Source organism: Fusarium coffeatum (assembly GCF_003316985.1).
Source record: "Fusarium coffeatum strain FIESC_28 chromosome Unknown BRIP53273_contig_4, whole genome shotgun sequence".
Taxonomy (NCBI): Eukaryota; Fungi; Ascomycota; class Sordariomycetes; order Hypocreales; family Nectriaceae; genus Fusarium; species Fusarium coffeatum.
The window spans coordinates 120,412-136,896 of NW_022157803.1; the positions used below are offsets into that span (position 1 = coordinate 120,412).

The 16,485-nt window shown below is 48.2% G+C and overlaps 6 protein-coding genes across 6 annotated transcripts; 2 read left to right on the forward strand and 4 right to left on the reverse strand.

Moving 5' to 3' along the window:
- Nucleotides 1-8: 8 nt before the first annotated feature.
- On the reverse strand, nucleotides 9-1,064 carry FIESC28_00141 (uncharacterized protein; the record flags this gene model as incomplete). The annotated part of the gene is made up of 2 exons (XM_031154292.1): nucleotides 9-320; nucleotides 372-1,064. The coding sequence occupies 2 exons, from the start codon at nucleotides 1,062-1,064 to the stop codon at nucleotides 9-11; spliced, it is 1,005 nt and encodes a 334-aa protein (XP_031021660.1).
- A 2,012-nt stretch (nucleotides 1,065-3,076) lies between these two features.
- FIESC28_00142 (uncharacterized protein) lies at nucleotides 3,077-5,759 on the forward strand (the record flags this gene model as incomplete). Its single annotated transcript, XM_031154293.1, has 2 exons — nucleotides 3,077-5,174; nucleotides 5,224-5,759. The coding sequence occupies 2 exons, from the start codon at nucleotides 3,077-3,079 to the stop codon at nucleotides 5,757-5,759; spliced, it is 2,634 nt and encodes an 877-aa protein (XP_031021661.1).
- Nucleotides 5,760-5,861: 102 nt separating this feature from the next.
- Nucleotides 5,862-6,542, reverse strand: FIESC28_00143 (uncharacterized protein; the record flags this gene model as incomplete). The annotated part of the gene is made up of 1 exon (XM_031154294.1): nucleotides 5,862-6,542. One exon carries the CDS (start codon nucleotides 6,540-6,542, stop codon nucleotides 5,862-5,864), a length of 681 nt encoding a protein of 226 aa, XP_031021662.1.
- A 1,106-nt stretch (nucleotides 6,543-7,648) lies between these two features.
- On the reverse strand, nucleotides 7,649-11,677 carry FIESC28_00144 (uncharacterized protein; the record flags this gene model as incomplete). The annotated part of the gene is made up of 5 exons (XM_031154295.1): nucleotides 7,649-7,967; nucleotides 8,020-8,619; nucleotides 8,703-9,560; nucleotides 10,358-11,251; nucleotides 11,301-11,677. The coding sequence occupies 5 exons, from the start codon at nucleotides 11,675-11,677 to the stop codon at nucleotides 7,649-7,651; spliced, it is 3,048 nt and encodes a 1,015-aa protein (XP_031021663.1).
- An 876-nt stretch (nucleotides 11,678-12,553) lies between these two features.
- Nucleotides 12,554-14,057, reverse strand: FIESC28_00145 (uncharacterized protein; the record flags this gene model as incomplete). The annotated part of the gene is made up of 6 exons (XM_031154296.1): nucleotides 12,554-12,719; nucleotides 12,824-13,111; nucleotides 13,168-13,283; nucleotides 13,337-13,710; nucleotides 13,779-13,860; nucleotides 13,911-14,057. The coding sequence occupies 6 exons, from the start codon at nucleotides 14,055-14,057 to the stop codon at nucleotides 12,554-12,556; spliced, it is 1,173 nt and encodes a 390-aa protein (XP_031021664.1).
- Nucleotides 14,058-14,852: 795 nt separating this feature from the next.
- On the forward strand, nucleotides 14,853-16,407 carry FIESC28_00146 (uncharacterized protein; the record flags this gene model as incomplete). Its single annotated transcript, XM_031154297.1, has 3 exons — nucleotides 14,853-15,162; nucleotides 15,213-15,559; nucleotides 15,610-16,407. The coding sequence occupies 3 exons, from the start codon at nucleotides 14,853-14,855 to the stop codon at nucleotides 16,405-16,407; spliced, it is 1,455 nt and encodes a 484-aa protein (XP_031021665.1).
- Between the last annotated feature and the right edge of the window lie 78 nt (nucleotides 16,408-16,485).

The window sequence follows — 16,485 nt, forward strand, 5'->3', positions numbered from 1 at the left end:
ATGTGTATCTAAGAACTATTCCAATCAACCAAAGCATCATCTCCAAGCTTCTCCTTGATAAGACTTGTGCTCAGCTCCCAAAGATTGTTCGCCAACTCAGGGTTCGAAGCCTGTGTCGTCTCGTTACCCTCCTTGTCAGGATCGACAAAATAATATCCATTCATGTCCTCCTCTTCAATCTTGGAAGACGTCAAGGCCCAAAGAGCACTGTAGGAGCCCTGCTCGACATCACGTCCGATAGCTAGCATGGCCCATGACAAAAGTTTGCCTGTAAGGCCGGGATAGGCATCTTTCCACTGCTGCTGCATGGCTGTGTTGACCTATATTGCGTCAGTACTTATTCTTTAGGAGTGGTTTTGAGGGTGACTTACTGCTCCAGGATGAACAGACAAGGCATAGATCTTATCCTTATTCTCAGGAATAACCTTGCCCGCAAGCCCATACTTGGCAAATAAGATCATAGCCAATTTGGTCCTGTTATATAGTGCTGTGGAGTCCAAATTCGGATCATTGATCTCCTCCTTATTCTTAAACTGCACATTCGACAACTGCGCAAGACGATGCATCTCACTCGCCTCAAACACAACTCTCGGCGGCGAAACACCCTCCATGTTTCCCGTCTTTCTCAACAGCGGCCAAAGCTGGTTACAGGCATAAAAGTGTCCGAGGAAGTTGACTCCAAAATGTCGGTCGATGCCATCTGAATCTAAGCCAAACTGATTCGTGTTGATACCAGCTGAGAGGACCAGATAATCAAGACGATCGAGCGATTCTCGGAAACCGCCAAAGACTTCGCGGACTTGAGCGAGGTTACCCAAATCACATTCCTTCCATTCAATCTTGGCGTCTGGGGTTTCGGTTTTAACGGCGTCAATGGCGGCTGTGCCTTGCTCTTCCTTTCGGTTGACCATTATGACTTTGCAGCCTGCGTGGGCGAGCGCCCGGCTAACTTCATAACCGATACCTAAAGCACCGCCTGTTACGATGGCGACGCGGCCTTCCAAGTTCTCGGGCTTGATGACTTGGGGACCGATGCCGGTCGTTTTCTGGATGATTGACTGCATTTTGTTGTTGTTTTATGGTGACAATGCTGCTTTGGGTATATCTGATTGCTTAGAGGTGGAAGAAATTGGCAGGAATGTTGGACTGTGGCGTCTTTTTGTTGCTTCTTGATATTATATACTGCTCATCTCACATGTTTGCTGCTGTGGTGTGGCAACCTTTCGTTCATGGTGACGTTCACGAAGTTGCATTCTGAAGGAGAGTCAGGATGTATGACATCATCATTTCTTCAACAGAACGTGACGTTTATTGAAGGGCATGCGGGAATGTCCAGTTGGATGGTAATACCAGAGATAAGATAAGAAGAAACTGTTGGTAAGTCACAAATCTCATTGCTGCAAAAGACGCGTGTTACGGTTTTTGTGGAAGATGTAGACGCGTTGACGCCTTGAAAGGATGTATTTGGGAATGAATGGGGGCAAGCCTGAACACTACTGCGTTTCCTGTTCACATAGAGTCAAAATAAAAAACCAATAATCGTTATCGCCCTTAGCAGCTGATTGTCACCGCTTCAACACCGCTTAACCAACAATTTTAATATAACCCCCAAAGGTGCAGGGTAAGGTCCCATCAGGGTATGGGACATTTAACCACCCAGACCAAAAGAGACAAAAAGACTCAGTCGAGCACGGGCATAAAACAAGCTATCTTATTCTGCCACCCTCAGCCCACCAACTGGCTCCGCTGTGTATTAGCGCGTTACCCCCAAAGCCCTACGGAGATTACCCAAAACGGAGCCGTGAATAGCTTCAAACCAGACTAACCCCATCCATCATTGACCTCATGCCTCACAAGGCAGCACCACTCCACTGATCATCAGCCTAAACTCTAGTAAAATAGGGATCAGCTCTGCTCAGAGTCAGTGAGTCCATATCACCGAGCATTCCCTAAATCGCAGATCATTAGAACTCTCATTGAGATAAACTTCACCTGTCATTGCTGCCTTGTTCAGTTCGCCTATTCTCTCGACCAAGCGATGTCACATTGATCTGACAGACCTCGGGTCAATACAAACGCCAAGACGAAAGAGCTTCCAGATAGAGGTTAGCTATCAGTTCATCGGAAGTTAAAAGAACGAACACGGGCCGTCGGCCAAATGTTGGTTCTCTCCGCCTGCTTCTCTTGTATCAATGCGCTTAGAGCTTTGATGTCAGTGGCTGCTCTACTCAACGGTGAACTAACCTCCAGCTGCGTGAGAAAAAAGCGTCATTTAAAATTACCCATCCATCACCACGAAAAAACGTGCATGCCAGGATTGGATTGCGATAATTCGGGTGTCGGCAACTTCTCTGTTCAGGGGTACGTGCCTCGCTAAGAAACCCCTGTCGGAACAAAAGGGCCGCTTAGCGATAAGCCTACAAGAATCGACTGTTAGTGGTAGTATAGAAAGTGGGTGGAAGTGCTAACAGATATTTCTGGTGGACTGTCTGTTGGTCGCGATGTCAGAAACAGACCAAAGATCTAGACCAAACCTGCAAACAAGACTTGCGCTAAAAAGGAAATCACCGGAGTTAAGCTGTGATGCAGGGGCAAAGTGTCGGCCGAATTCAAAATGTCCAAAAAAAGGAATGTAAAGAATATGTTTTACACGTTTGATGGAGGATTTGGTGGCGATTCATCATCTGGAATGTCTCAACGTGAGGCTCTTCACCATTATCATCATCCCAGACAATAACCACCCTCACCCTCGGTACCATCGCTAAGAGAAAGAAAAAAAGACTCAAGGGTCTATGCAGGGTCAGCAGCCTTACATACAGCACTAGCCAGGGGCACTAGACCTACAAAGGAACCTCCTTCATGACTGCACCACCGACGTGTCTTGGCGAATTGAGACACATGCCAGACTACGCCTCTTTCGAAGATGGGCTGAGACTGCGGCTGTCACTCACGAGCTGATAAAACCATCTCTACCTCCGCTTGCCCCCAATTCTTGGGTCTCAGTATTTTCTGGTCTCAGTATCTCATCCTTCTCATCACACTCATTACCGATTCTTCGGAATCAACACTGCCAAACATGGCTCCGTCACTCTTTTCTTTCCTTCTTCTCACATTCCTTTCTACCCCAATCGCCGCTCAAGACCCTAACCCAGGCGACGTAAACCCCGTCCCACCCGTCGGCGAAATCAAGACCGAAGACCCAATCTCCAGTCCCCTCACAGAAGGATGTCCCCGTTCGTGCAGTGAAGCAGGTAGTGACCCAGTCAACTGGACTCAGCTGCACAGTTTGGAGGAGTTGGCTGGTTGTGGTCTTCCTATGCTGTTTGCCCTCAATGTGCAGAATGAGTATAGTGATTCTGCTACACTGTATACTTGTGTTACTGAGGGTAGCAAGACGAGACGTGAGGTTGGAAGTGTCGTTGAGAAGCGTGCTGAACCGACTGTTTCGCTTGGTAGTAACTGTGGCGCTGAGAGGGCCACTGTTAAGACTTCCTCTGGCTTTGGTCCTACTGGTTCTCTTCGCTCTGGTAATGACGTCGCTGCTGCTGCTACTCTTCTCGCTGACTACCTCGACAATGGTGCTGTTTGCGGTACTACTATTCTTTTCGCCAAGTCTGGCTCTTCCATCGCTGGTCTGTATGTCGGCGCAGAGGTTCAAAAGAGCAGTGCTTCTTCCAGCCTTCGTCAGTCAAGGGTTCGTCTTCAGAAGGGTGTTCAGGCTTTCCAAGTCTGTGACGCCAACGATAAGACCGCCCAGACTGTAGGCTTCTTCGCCGCCGACGCTGTCACTGATCTTGAATCCGTCCAGTCTGCTGTGAGGACCTGGTCCAACGGCAAGTGCATCAGCATCGCTGGTGCTTCCAAGGAGTCTATCAACCTTGGTATCCTCACTACCAACATCCTCAAGACCCGCAGCTCTCGCTTTTCCGGTGTGGATAACCTCCTCGCTCCTCGCGCAGACTGTCGCGCTATCCAAGTCGTATCGGGTGATAGCTGTGCATCTCTCGCAAAGAAATGTAAGGTCTCGACCACCAACTTCAACAAATACAACAACAAGAAGAACTTCTGTTCTACACTTGCTCCTAAGCAGTGGGTGTGCTGCAGCGCTGGTACTTTACCCGACAAGACACCCCAGCCCACCAAGGACGGCACATGCTTTATCTACAAGATCAAGTCCGGTGATGGATGTTATTCTCTTAGCCAGAACTTTGGCATCACTCAGGCTTTCATTGAGAGTGTGAACAAGAACACTTGGGGCTGGAACGGATGTAACCGTCTCCAGCTCGGTCAACCTATCTGTCTCAGCAAGGGCAAGAATCCTATGCCCATGGCTATTGCAGGCGCTGTCTGTGGCCCTCAAAAGCCTGGAACGGGTAAGCCCTCCAGTGCGAAGACAGGATGGGACCTCGCAGGTCTGAACCCTTGCCCACTCAACGCTTGCTGTTCCGGCTACGGGTTCTGTGGTATCACCTCTGAGTTCTGCACCAACACCACAGCCAAGGGCGCCGCGCCTGGTACAAGCGCGCAAAACACCCCCGGCTGTATCGGTAACTGCGGAACCAACATCGTCGGCAACACCAAGAAGCCAGCCAAGTTCCTTAACGTTGGTTACTTCCAAGGCTACAACCTCGGTCGACCCTGCTTGAACATGGACGTGACGAAACTCCCTGAGATCAAGACTGCTTACACGCACATCCACTTCGCCTTCGCAGGTCTTACATCCGATTTCTCTGTCCTTTTGCAACCTGCCGTCAGAGAACAGTTCATCAAGTTCAAGGAAGTCAAGGGAAGCTGGAAGAAGATCATCTCCTTCGGCGGCTGGGCCGGTTCAACTGATGCATCCTCATACCAAATCTACCGCGACGCCATTAAGCCTGCCAACCGTAACAAGTTCGCGTACAATGTCATGACTGTTCTGAACAACCACAAGCTCGATGGTGTTGACTTCGACTGGGAGTATCCCGGTTCTGCAGGATCTGATGGATCTTCCACTGACACTGCCAATTATGTCGAGTTTCTCAAGATCATGAGATCTAAGATTGGTAACAGTGGAAAGACCATGTCTGTTGCTCTCCCGGCTGCGTACTGGTATCTGAAGCCGTTCCCTGTTAAGCAGATTGCGCCTCTTGTTGATTATATTGTTTACATGACGTACGACCTTCACGGTCAATGGGGTAAGTTGCTCTCCTCCTCTATCAATTAATCATGTACTGACTTTACCAGACTACGGCAACACCATGATCAACTCCGGCTGCCCCAACGGCAACTGTCTCCGCTCCCACGTCAACAAAACCGAAACCCTCGACTCCCTCGCAATGATCACCAAGGCAGGCGTAGATCCCGCCAAGGTCGTCGTCGGCATCTCCTCCTACGGTCGAAGCTTCCGCATGAAGGACCCTAAGTGTACCGGCCCAACCTGTCAGTTCACCGGTAGCTTCAGCGTCTCGGAAGCAGAGCCCGGCGTCTGCACTGGCGAAGCCGGATACCTCTCCGACGCCGAGATCCGTCTTATCGAGTACGATGCTAAGAAAGGCAAGGCTGGTGTTACGGCCAAGACTTGGTATGATAAGGCTTCGGACTCGGATATGATGACTTATGGAACGAAGGGCAAGGGTATGACGGATTGGGTTGCGTATATGGGTCCTACTACTAAGATTAAGAGGACGCAGTGGGCCCAGGGATTGAACTTTGGTGGTGTTGTTGATTGGGCTGTTGATCTTGAGACTTGGTTCTCTGCGAAACCTGAAGGCAGTATGTGATGGTAAAGGATCTTTCTTTCTTAAATCTTGCAGTAGACATTAATGATCTACGGCCTTTATAATGTATATTTATTGCTATCTAGCTCATGAATGTATGATGACCTAAACAATCTGCGTTTCTTTCTTCGCATCCTCCTCGTATTGCTTCCATCGATATTCCCTCTCAACACCATTCCGTCTCTGCGCTGTATCACAAAGCTTCTCATTCCCACATTCACACTCCGCCCCAGGCCTCAACCATCTGTACGTAAGACTCCACCGAACCTGCCTCAACCTAACAGTCCCATCAGACAACGTATCCGTTTTACGAGCCTTGATACCGTGCGTCCAGTGTAATCGTGAATCACCGCTCATCTGCATCATACTCCTTGGTAATAAATCGACCTCAATTTTCTCTCCTGTTTCTTTGTTGGCGAATTGCATCATGAGTGGTGAGCCGAGGGATAAAGAGTATAGTTGATCGAAGGGACCGTGGGTGTCGACGTGGGGTGGTATTCCTGTGCCTGGGGCGTATTGTTGTAGACAGACTTGATCAGGTGGTCGGCCTTCTGTGGTCGGTAGTAGAGGTACCAGCCAATCCGGAAAAGGCTTGAATGGTGTTTCTTCGTCGATTCCGAATGTTTTATAGCTGAAGGTGTAGCCATAGTGGAGAGAGAGTCGTCCTGGGCGAGTTGGCCATTCTAACTCATTCTCAAAGATGTGAATAAGCTTTTCTTCATGCTCAGGCGTGATGAAGTCATATTGCATAAAAATGCCCGAGGGTTTGATCTGAAGTTCTTCCATTTGGTCAATGCTATAAGGCGCCAGATTTCATCGTTACTAAGAAATTGGTGCGATGCCTGAATTTTACTGTAAGCTTAAAATGGTGGTACGAGTGAGAGTCCACGAGATGTTTCGAGTTTTCAGGTCACGTGATAGAGATGCACCTTCACAAGCGGAAGTTCTATACGCTCTGCTTTAGTAACAAATTATATTCAAGCAAAATTCATCCATTTCTTGAGATCTAGTGTTGTTGCTGCGGTTTTTAATTTTTCTTCTTAGTATAGCCATTAAGTATGTTCAAGTTACTGTCCTGGATTTTGAGATTCACCGCGGAAATCAAGCAGTACTTCAAGCTGTACTGAGTGACAAGAACAAGGAGAATATCCCAAACAAAGGCAGGAACAGAAGCACTGGCTCTGAAAGTGCTCAGGGCGGAGTAAGAATTCATTAAGCTGAGGATATATCTGGAGTTGGAGAACAGAGATCCTGAACAACTGGAAGATGAAAGATGGAAGATAGAAGCTGTCTTCCCAGCGGGTGGCTCAATGGCTTGGCTGATGGGTTCTGGGAATGGCTTGCTTAGTGGTTTAGCCGGCAGTTTGCTTGATAGTTTAGTTAATAGTCTGGTTGATGGTCTGGCTAATAGTATGCTTATATGTTTGCTTGATGGTAAGCATGGCGTTTAGTATGGTGGTCTGCTTAGTGGTTAAACATATCCGGCAAATAAAATAAATGATCAACATCTGAAGTTATCCTTTGAGTACTATATGAAGTTATGTGGTGAGATAGAGTGACTATGAATAAACTTTTTCGTGAATGCTATTTGCCAAAGGTGATTTCGAAGGGTCCTTCAAAAGCTGGAGTTTTAAATTCCATTTTTCGCGCGTCATTTGGTCAGTAATCCATGATGGGTCTTTAGGGTTTTAGACTTTGGACACATATTGATAGCCGAGTACAAACCTAATCGTTCTTTGTGTTCACATTGGAGGCAATTCCGTCAAAATAAGAGGTGTCTATCGGGATCTTAAAGAAAGTTCGGGGGGAAGTTCCAAAGAATTAGGGTAATCAATTATATAACAAAAGGAGCATCTCAAGTCTATTACTACAGCTAGTTCAATGTAAGTCTTTCAATAAATACCAAAACTGGCAGGATTCGCTTTCATCTTATCCGCCCAGTAGTTGGGCCTCTGGCGTTTGTTGAAGTACTTGTCATAGCACCAACCAGCCTCCCTGACAAGCTCTTCGGAACCAATGTTGATCTCTTCGGGATGAAATTGCCCGGGATTACCACCACGATACTCGCAATTTAGATCCTTGATATTGGCCCATGCTTTCTGTATCCTCTCCTCGTCTTCATTCAGAAGATCATGGTTGGCTCGCTCATATGCGGCTATGTTGTTAGCGGCCAGAACAGTGAGCGCACCCTCGGTCGCATAAATACCAGTCCTGGTATTAAAATGTCAGCTGTCTCTTATCAAAGTAGGTTATTATTACTTACAAGCGAAGACCTCTGTATGTTCTGCAATTATGCCATATGGGGGTCGGGCGGTCCATGCTGGACAGTATGTCGACCTGAGCTCGGGCAGCCTCTAATAGTTTTGACCAGTTTGACAACAGCACGGGGGTGTCAGCATAGGCCTTCTTTGCCTTTCGCTTATCCGCCCTCCACTTCTCAGAGAAGCCGTGAAGACGTCCAATCCAATTGTAATTGTGTAAGGCAGCATCGCGGACTGGAAAGATGGTCTGGTAGTAGACCATGTGTAACAAGTGACAATGTTGTCTAACGCTCGGTTCCATTGCCGAGAAATTGCTTGTTTTGACAGAGTCTGGTAGTGAATTATACCACTGATCTAGCATCGTATCGACCTGCACTCGTGAAGTATCTTTCCCCTTTGGAGACTCTCTCTCAGCGCGGACGGAATAGAGAAGATCGTACAGCCTTCCCTGGATGATTCCCAATTGTACCCGAGACTTGAGAATGTCAAATGAAGCTTGGCCAACACCGGAAAAGATATGACCCGCGCAGTAATCGGATGCCATGTCTTCCAACGTGATGCCAATGTAGTTATCTTGTAATTGATGGTACCGCATGTTTTGTCTCTGATTATGAGTGCATGGACTCTCTTGTGGCTATGTCTTCGTCATCAGCACAAGCCACTCAACATCTGTGAAAGGACTTACAAAGTATTGCTAGCAGAATGCTGAACAGCAATGACCTCCGTGTTCAGCAAAACAGATGAATACTGATCATTCGCATACATCCGATTAATAATCGACAACGTAGTACTGTACGCGCCCTGCGCAAATTTGTACGGCGCTGGGGCGTTGAACTGTGCTGCGACGGGCATGATGGTGAACTTGGAGCCGGCGATAGCATTGGTAAGCTTTTCATTCACCTGACCAATTTCTTTGGCGCTGACTTCATGCGCACCGACACCTTCAGGATAAATCCCATCTCTAGGATCATCATTCGTCAAATACCGAAAAGCCGTCTCATACCCTTTCCCCTCCTTGAGATACTCCACGATCTCAGGCAAAAAGTAAGTATTAAGCGTCTCGTTCCCAACCTCAGGGATCCAAGTGCCCCAAAGATTAGACCGTCCGCCAACGCAGTACACAGGACCGCCGACGTAACTGTCGGAACGATCTGTGAGTTGCACTTTTGCTTTGACGGCGTCGTAGACCCGTTCGTTACCTTCGGGGGAGTTACTGGCGCCGCGGTTGTAGTAAGGACGGGAAGTGTTGAGGACGTGGGTTGAGAAGATTACGCCTCCGCGTTCGATGAGGAGGACTTTTTTGTTCTTGGCTGCGAGGGTTTCGGCGAGGGGACCGCCGCCGAAGCCGCTTCCTACGATGATGTAGTCGTAGGAGTTGAGCTTAGTGAGGAGGCAGACTACGTCTGTGTCAAGATGGAGAAGATGATCCATTTGAAGATTTGGTGAAGGTAATGATAGAAAGATTTGCTTTGTGTTGGCCCGTTGAGGCTTGGTGAAGACCTGAGAATCGAGTGACATGGACCTGGATATATATCCTTTTCCTCTTGAAGTATTATCGGTTGATCAATGAGGTCAATTCGTGCCGGTGAATCAATACATACCTCTCTATTGGAGACAAAGATTATCTGCCGATGGTTTCTCTCGATATTTGTTGGCGATCCATGTTAAACAAGAAGAGCACTGCAGGTCTTTGAGTGGCTGACCACGACACGTGTAGTTAGTTAAACCAGACTTTGAGTCGAGCAGCATAACTTGTCCACAATAGATGCACGATACCTTGAGGGCGAGTTGGTGAACGATTTACGTCGTCACTCCATCATACGATATGTGCTTGTGTGGAGGGATCTTGTTAGACCGAACGCTGTCGGTAGATGAGAATGGATATCACGTCGGCATTGGCCAATGTTGAACTGCATACGTTCCCTTGCATATTGGCGCACTAGCCATGCAGATTAGGTTCACAAGATACGTATCTCATTATATAGCAGGAATATGGAGATACGCTACAGTGGTACTGGTCACTAGTAGCTGAGATCCAAGCACCGAGACACGACAGAAACAATATTGCTAAACACAGTGATGAATATGAAAGCATGCTGATTGAAACACAATGCCAAACTCACAACCACAGTGAAAGGATGCGTACAAGATGAAAATGCAATCGATCCAATTTTGACCCACGAACAACTTGCTAACCCAAAACACGAAAGCAGATAAACTTTTCAACGCCTCTTCCAGAAGAAAACAAGAATCAGCACATTATACATCAACTTCAAACATCCCGCAACAATAAACGCAAGCCAAAACTTATCCAATCCCGCAAACAAACCCGTGACATACAATCCAAAACAACTACCAATCGTCTTGACAATATTAACAACACCCATAGCAGAAGTCCGTTCATGATCCAGCACACCAGCAGAAATGAACGCTTGACGGGGCGCATTATCAATTTCGCGGGTGACGATGCGAAAGATGAAAATGATGAGCGCCACGTATTTGTTTCCTGGTACTGAGACCATGAGAAGAGAAATGGAGTTTATCGTGTGACATACTACCATGGTTTGCACTTGACCGATGGAGCGCGAGAGGGGTGATGATGCGAGGTTGAGCACGGATGAGATTATACCTGCTGTGAATGTTGCAGACCCGAGTGCTCCTTCGGGCATGTCGTACTCGCGTTTGAAGAAATATGTCATCCATGAGATCTGTGCAAGACCAGAACCGACAAAGTCCAATCCCATGGCGAGAGAAAGCTTCCACATAAAGTCAAACGACTCAGGTGTAAAAAGCCGTTTTTCTTGAACTTCCAGCACGACTTGTGCCTGACTCTCAGGATTCTGAACATCATTGATAGCATTGACTGCTCCATAATCGGGGATCTGCTCAGTCAAGAGTGGTGCATCTTCTTCACTGAGACCAGACTGCGGCGTAGCACAATATTCCTTTTGTTCAGGAACATGCTCAACATCCGCACTGAGGAATAAAGAACAGATCAACTTGATGATGCCAATGGCAGCATACGCGAGGAATATCACGCGGTGGCATGATAGTTTCTCCATGCCAGCGTCTTCAAGGGCGTTGATGATCCAGCCTGTGAGAAGATTGCTTGCTGCTGTGCCAAACATGCCTAGCATGGACCACCAGGCAAACATCTCGTTGCACGTGTGTGATGTGCTGAGACGAGCGATCGCTGATTCTTCAATCGCCTTGAAGGGATCAATTTCATTTGCGCTGATTAGTTAGTAAATATTCATCTGACATCTCGTCGTCCAAAACTCACCTCGGATTAATAACAGCAACAATACTAGCAGCCAACAATACCCAGAAATTCTCAGCCCAGGCAAAAGCCACTCCTCCGATGCACATCGACAGCGCACCGACAGCAGCAGTCCATCTCACACCAACACGATCACCGACATAAGTGAGGACAAAGCTAATAGCAAGATCACCCACAAGCGTCAGCGTCATGAAAAGTCCAATCTGGGTATCATGGAAACCCAGCGCATTGAGATAGAGTGCCAGAACAAGTGTTGTCCCGCCATAGCCCAACAGGCGGATGAAGCGGAGCAGGATGAGGATTTTCAGGTCGCGGTGCGAGTGCCAGAGGACGTCGGCTCCGATGGCGGAGAGGATGGTCGAGGGTCTCCAGATTGCCATTGTAAGGGTAGGGAATAAAGATGAGATATGAGATGAGATGGTTTCCGGGGTATGTACGATTGATACAAATACCAATTCAAATCTCCACTCGAGAGAGATCAAAAGAAATAACCCAATTGATTCCCTTATTTAAACAGAAATTTTCCTCATCTAGATCAAAGAAAATCGATCCCAGCGTCGATTGCCCCGAAGAGGGTGGCCTGACATAGATGTAATTGGTTACAAGGGCCCACGTGCAGTACAGCTAGCAAGGGTACTGTACGTTAGTCTGAGACTGATGTCTGCTGGCTGATCCTTTTTCTCCGATCGATTCCTTTACGGGTAACAGATGTAAAAGCAGATGGGTAATACAACTACACTCCAAAAAGCTTCACTTAATTTTCTCTATTTTCTTCTCTTTCTCTACCATATCTTTCTGGGATCTGAAATAAATTGTGATAGTAATACACTAACATACAGTACTCTTCCAAGCTGTAGCTTGCTACTAAGGTATACTCTCAATCGCGCCCAGACCTCTGATCGGCTTAACATTCCCGCCACACACGGCACGCGCGTCAAAGTACAGTACTGTACATGTGTGTGCCAGATCATGCGGTCAAGACAAAGGCCGCTTTTACTAAAAGCCTCTGCTCCTAGGTACAAGGAAACCTTGGAATTGTCTCAAAAAAGCAAGACCGACAGCTGACATAGACGAACGATGTTCCAAATCTGGTTTCTGTGTCTCCCTCTTTAGCTACTCAACGCGCGAGTCATACATGTCACAGCAGCATGTCGAGTCAAGTCAATAATAATAATAATAATAAAACTTCTCCTTACATCAACAAAAAAGAAACATAAAAAAAAGCAAAAGGTCCTGTCTGTCTCGCTTGCTTGCTTTCATGGACGCGCCCAAATCTCCTCCCTCAGTGGCATTCCCGGGTTATCGCTGTCCTGCATCTTGCGCCATGCCTCGTATTCAGCAAAGCGCTTCTGGGCATACCCCGCGTAGTCAAAGTCGATAGTTCCGGTCGCTGTCTCAGCCTGGATTAAGGCGCAGAGACCCCTGCCGCGGAGACGGGTCAGTCAGATATGCAGCACGTCTTAGGCTCTAGCCTCTCTGTGTGTACCGAGACACGGCACATAAAGTGGGTGTAACAAGCAACTTACCAGTAAAATCCAGGAAACCCTCTGTAATCATCAACCTGACGCATGAGTTTCTCCACTTCGGCGTCAGTGACAGTGACAGTCGGCAGATCTGTTGTCTCTTTCGTCCCATTGCAGCTGGCGCTATCGGGCTCGTGTTGCCGACGGACTTCGCTGTGAGCCGTGAGATACTCACGAATAAAGGCCCTTCGGATTGACGTGCTTGGCAGTTTGTTGTAGTCGCACTCGAACCCAGTCCACTCGGCGAAATGATTCGCGAGTTCAAACGCCCGAGGGCAATAGGTGGCATGTCTGTTACACAGATGGTTACTCGATGTTTGACAGACCAAAAGGAGTGTGTCACTTACTCGTAATCTATGAAGCGTACTGTTGCGACATCTGTAGCCCCATTCACAGCTCCCATGCTACCAGCCGACTCTTGTACAATGATGTTGCCGCACAAAAGGTCACCGTGGCCAAGCACCTGAAGTTCACAAATTAGCAGCCAGGACAAGAGCAAGATATGCAACGACGTACCAAGGGCTCCGGCATAACATCAGTGGGCAGTAGCTTGTCGGTTAGGTACTGGAACTTTTCCTGCAGTCCCTCGATCTCTTCTCTTGACCGCTTCTCACCATTCGAGATTGCCTTCAACCACTTTCTGGCTGTCGACCAAACACTTGGTTCATAGTGAAGCTCCTTCCTAGCTCCCTGGACGTCAACAGGCGGAAGCAATGCGTGCCACCTCGCCAGCTCCCTTGCTACTCCGCGGAAGATTTCTGTCTTAGACATGTCGCCTTCAGAACAGACTCTCCCATGGATAAACTGATAAGCATGCCCATTTGCGAAGCGAACCAATGGCCAAGACGAAAGACCGCGCTGGGCCAGGAGGTTGTGCACCCTGAGCTCCTCTTTTTGTTGGGGTTAGACATGGCAGTCAAAGAAGGGAAGGTTCAGACGAGAAAAAAAGGAAACGTACTGTTGCGATCAATCGTGATGTCAGTGCCATCACCGTAGACCTTGACTAGCACAGCATCTGCGCGATTGGTGACCTTGAACAACTGTCATTTTATTAGTACGAGACCAATTGCGTGGGGGTGAAGCATCTTACGCCATTTGTTGTTCCTTGAGCGAGAGGCTGGATGCGCAGGTCAATGTCAGCTTGGTCAGCAGCGGGGAACAGGTGAGGGCTCAGCGGCAGGGTAGATGCATGAGGATCGGAGGCATTGAAGATACAGTCCAGGACAGGGATCTCCATCTTTAGAGATTCAGCGAGTAAGAGTACGGTACAGTATAGTATCAGAGGATGATGAGGGATAACAAGAGAAAAAGAAGCGGCTTAAATGTAGCCACAGCTGCAAAGAGTGAGACGGCGACTTTTCCTCCCTTACTGCCCAACTAGTCTAATGCAGGCTGAAATCCGATAGCGGGAAAGATCTCCCTGCAGGGCGACCTGAACGGGAATCGGAGCTAAAATCGCAACCCGTCTGTGAAACAATTCAGCTGCTGTAGGATAGCTCCTGACGAATGATTTGACAAGAAATAAGACAGCGCTACCGACTTGAGGGTGACACGGACACGGGCCGACTTGTGCCAAAGCCTAGAGCTGCACGTCAATGGATATATGATCTCAGCGTTATGTAGGATATAAATGATAATCTATGGAAATGATCTGGATCAAGTTAGAGAGTCTCAGCCAGGCGGAGAGTTTCACTCTTCACCGATCTCTTGGAAACCGGGTTTTTCCCTGCTATCGGACTTAATGCACGCCACGCTGATCAAGGCGGCACAAGATAATTGTGAATCATAATTGCGCGCGTATAACAAATGTCTTGATTACACGGCATAAGGTAGCTCGCAATAGCAAGCCACGGTTCATCGGCAGGCAGGCAGGGCAGACAAAGATTCATCTCAAGATGTTGAACAAGATGTTTGCATAAGACAAGATACATTGGTTTCTTCTTGTATAGGTATATAAGAACAGATAGACACGCAACCACCTTCTAACTTCACAACAACCACTATCAATCTTTCCAGTAACACAACAGCAACAATGGCTTCCTACTCAAACAGTCTTCTCTACAAGAACTTTCAAAAACACCCCGCTGCTCTCATCGAATCGACTGAAGGCATTTATCTCAACACCAGTGATGGCCGTCGTATTCTCGACGCAACCAGCGGTGCGGCCGTCGCCTGTCTAGGTTACAATAACAAGGATGTTCAACAAGCTGTCGTAGAGCAGCTGGTTAACGTTCCTTATTGTCATCCGGGCTTTTACAAGACCAAGGCAGCTGAGGATCTCGCTGATTTCCTGGTTGAGTCGACAGGTGGCTTGATGAGTAAGGCCGTTCTATGTGGCTCAGGTACGTTGATGTATAAAGTTTGTTGAAACGGTTGATCTAACGATCTGTAGGTTCTGAAGCTGTTGAAGTGGCGCTCAAGCTCGCCAAGACTCACTTCTCACACCTTGCCATTCCGCAACCCGAGCGAAGCCACTTCATTGCGCGCGTAGGCGCATGGCACGGCGCGACGCTGGGTGCTCTGACTCTGGGCGACTTCAAGGTCCGAAAGGATCCTTTCGTGCAGCTGATTTCGCAGAATTCATCGCAGGTGTCGGCGTGCAGCGCATACCGCGGTCGAAAGGACGGCGAGGATGATGATGCGTACGTGAAGCGATTAGCCCAGGAACTGGATGATGAGTTCCAGAGGATCGGACCTGAGAAGGTTTGCGCTTTTGTAGCTGAGACTGTTGGCGGAAGTGTAAGTGTATTTTTACCGCTTTAGTGATGTTGGCTAACTGAATTTAATAGGCGAGCGGATGCGCAATGCCCATCAAAGGCTACTTCCCAGCCATGAAAGCCGTCTGCAAAAAGCACGGCGCTCTCCTCATTCTCGACGAAGTCATGTGCGGAATGGGTCGCACGGGAACGCTCCATGCCTGGGAACAAGAGGACGTAGTCCCAGACATCCTCGTTGTAGGAAAAGGTCTCGGCGCAGGCTACGCACCCGTCTCAGCAGTCATGATCAACGCCAACCTCGTCGAATCCTTCCAAAAGTCAGGCAAGGGCTTCGCTCACGGACAAACCTACATGGCCCATCCCCAAGCCGCAGCCGCAGGATTGAAGGTCCAACAGATCATCCGTGACGAGAATCTTCTTCCTCACGTGCGCAGCATGGGCGAGTATCTCGGCACGAAACTCAAGGAACGTCTTCTACCCATGCCCTACGTCGGCGATATTCGAGGACGGGGACTTTTTTGGGCTGTTGAGTTCGTGACGAACAAGACCGCCAAAACACCCTTCCCCTACAGTCTCGGCTTGAACAGCATGCTTCACTCACGTGGAATGAGCGCTGGTTACGAGATCGCTCTGTTCAATGCCAACGGTGGTTATGACGGATACAGTGGTGATCACTTTTTGATCTGTCCGCCTTTCATCGTGACCAAGGCTGATGTCGATGACATTGTTGACCGGACTGCGAGGGTTGTGGAGGATACCTTTAAGGAATTGATGGAGTCGGCGGTTTGGGAGAAGGTCACGGTTCAGATGGAGATTGATGGAATTGGTGGCAGGGATCAGATGACTGGAGTTGGTGTGGCTGTTCAGTAAACAGATGTAGGAACTTCGGGAGCCGAAAGGCATAGTCTAGTATTTCCGCATTATTTTGTATATTGGTTGTTCGTACAC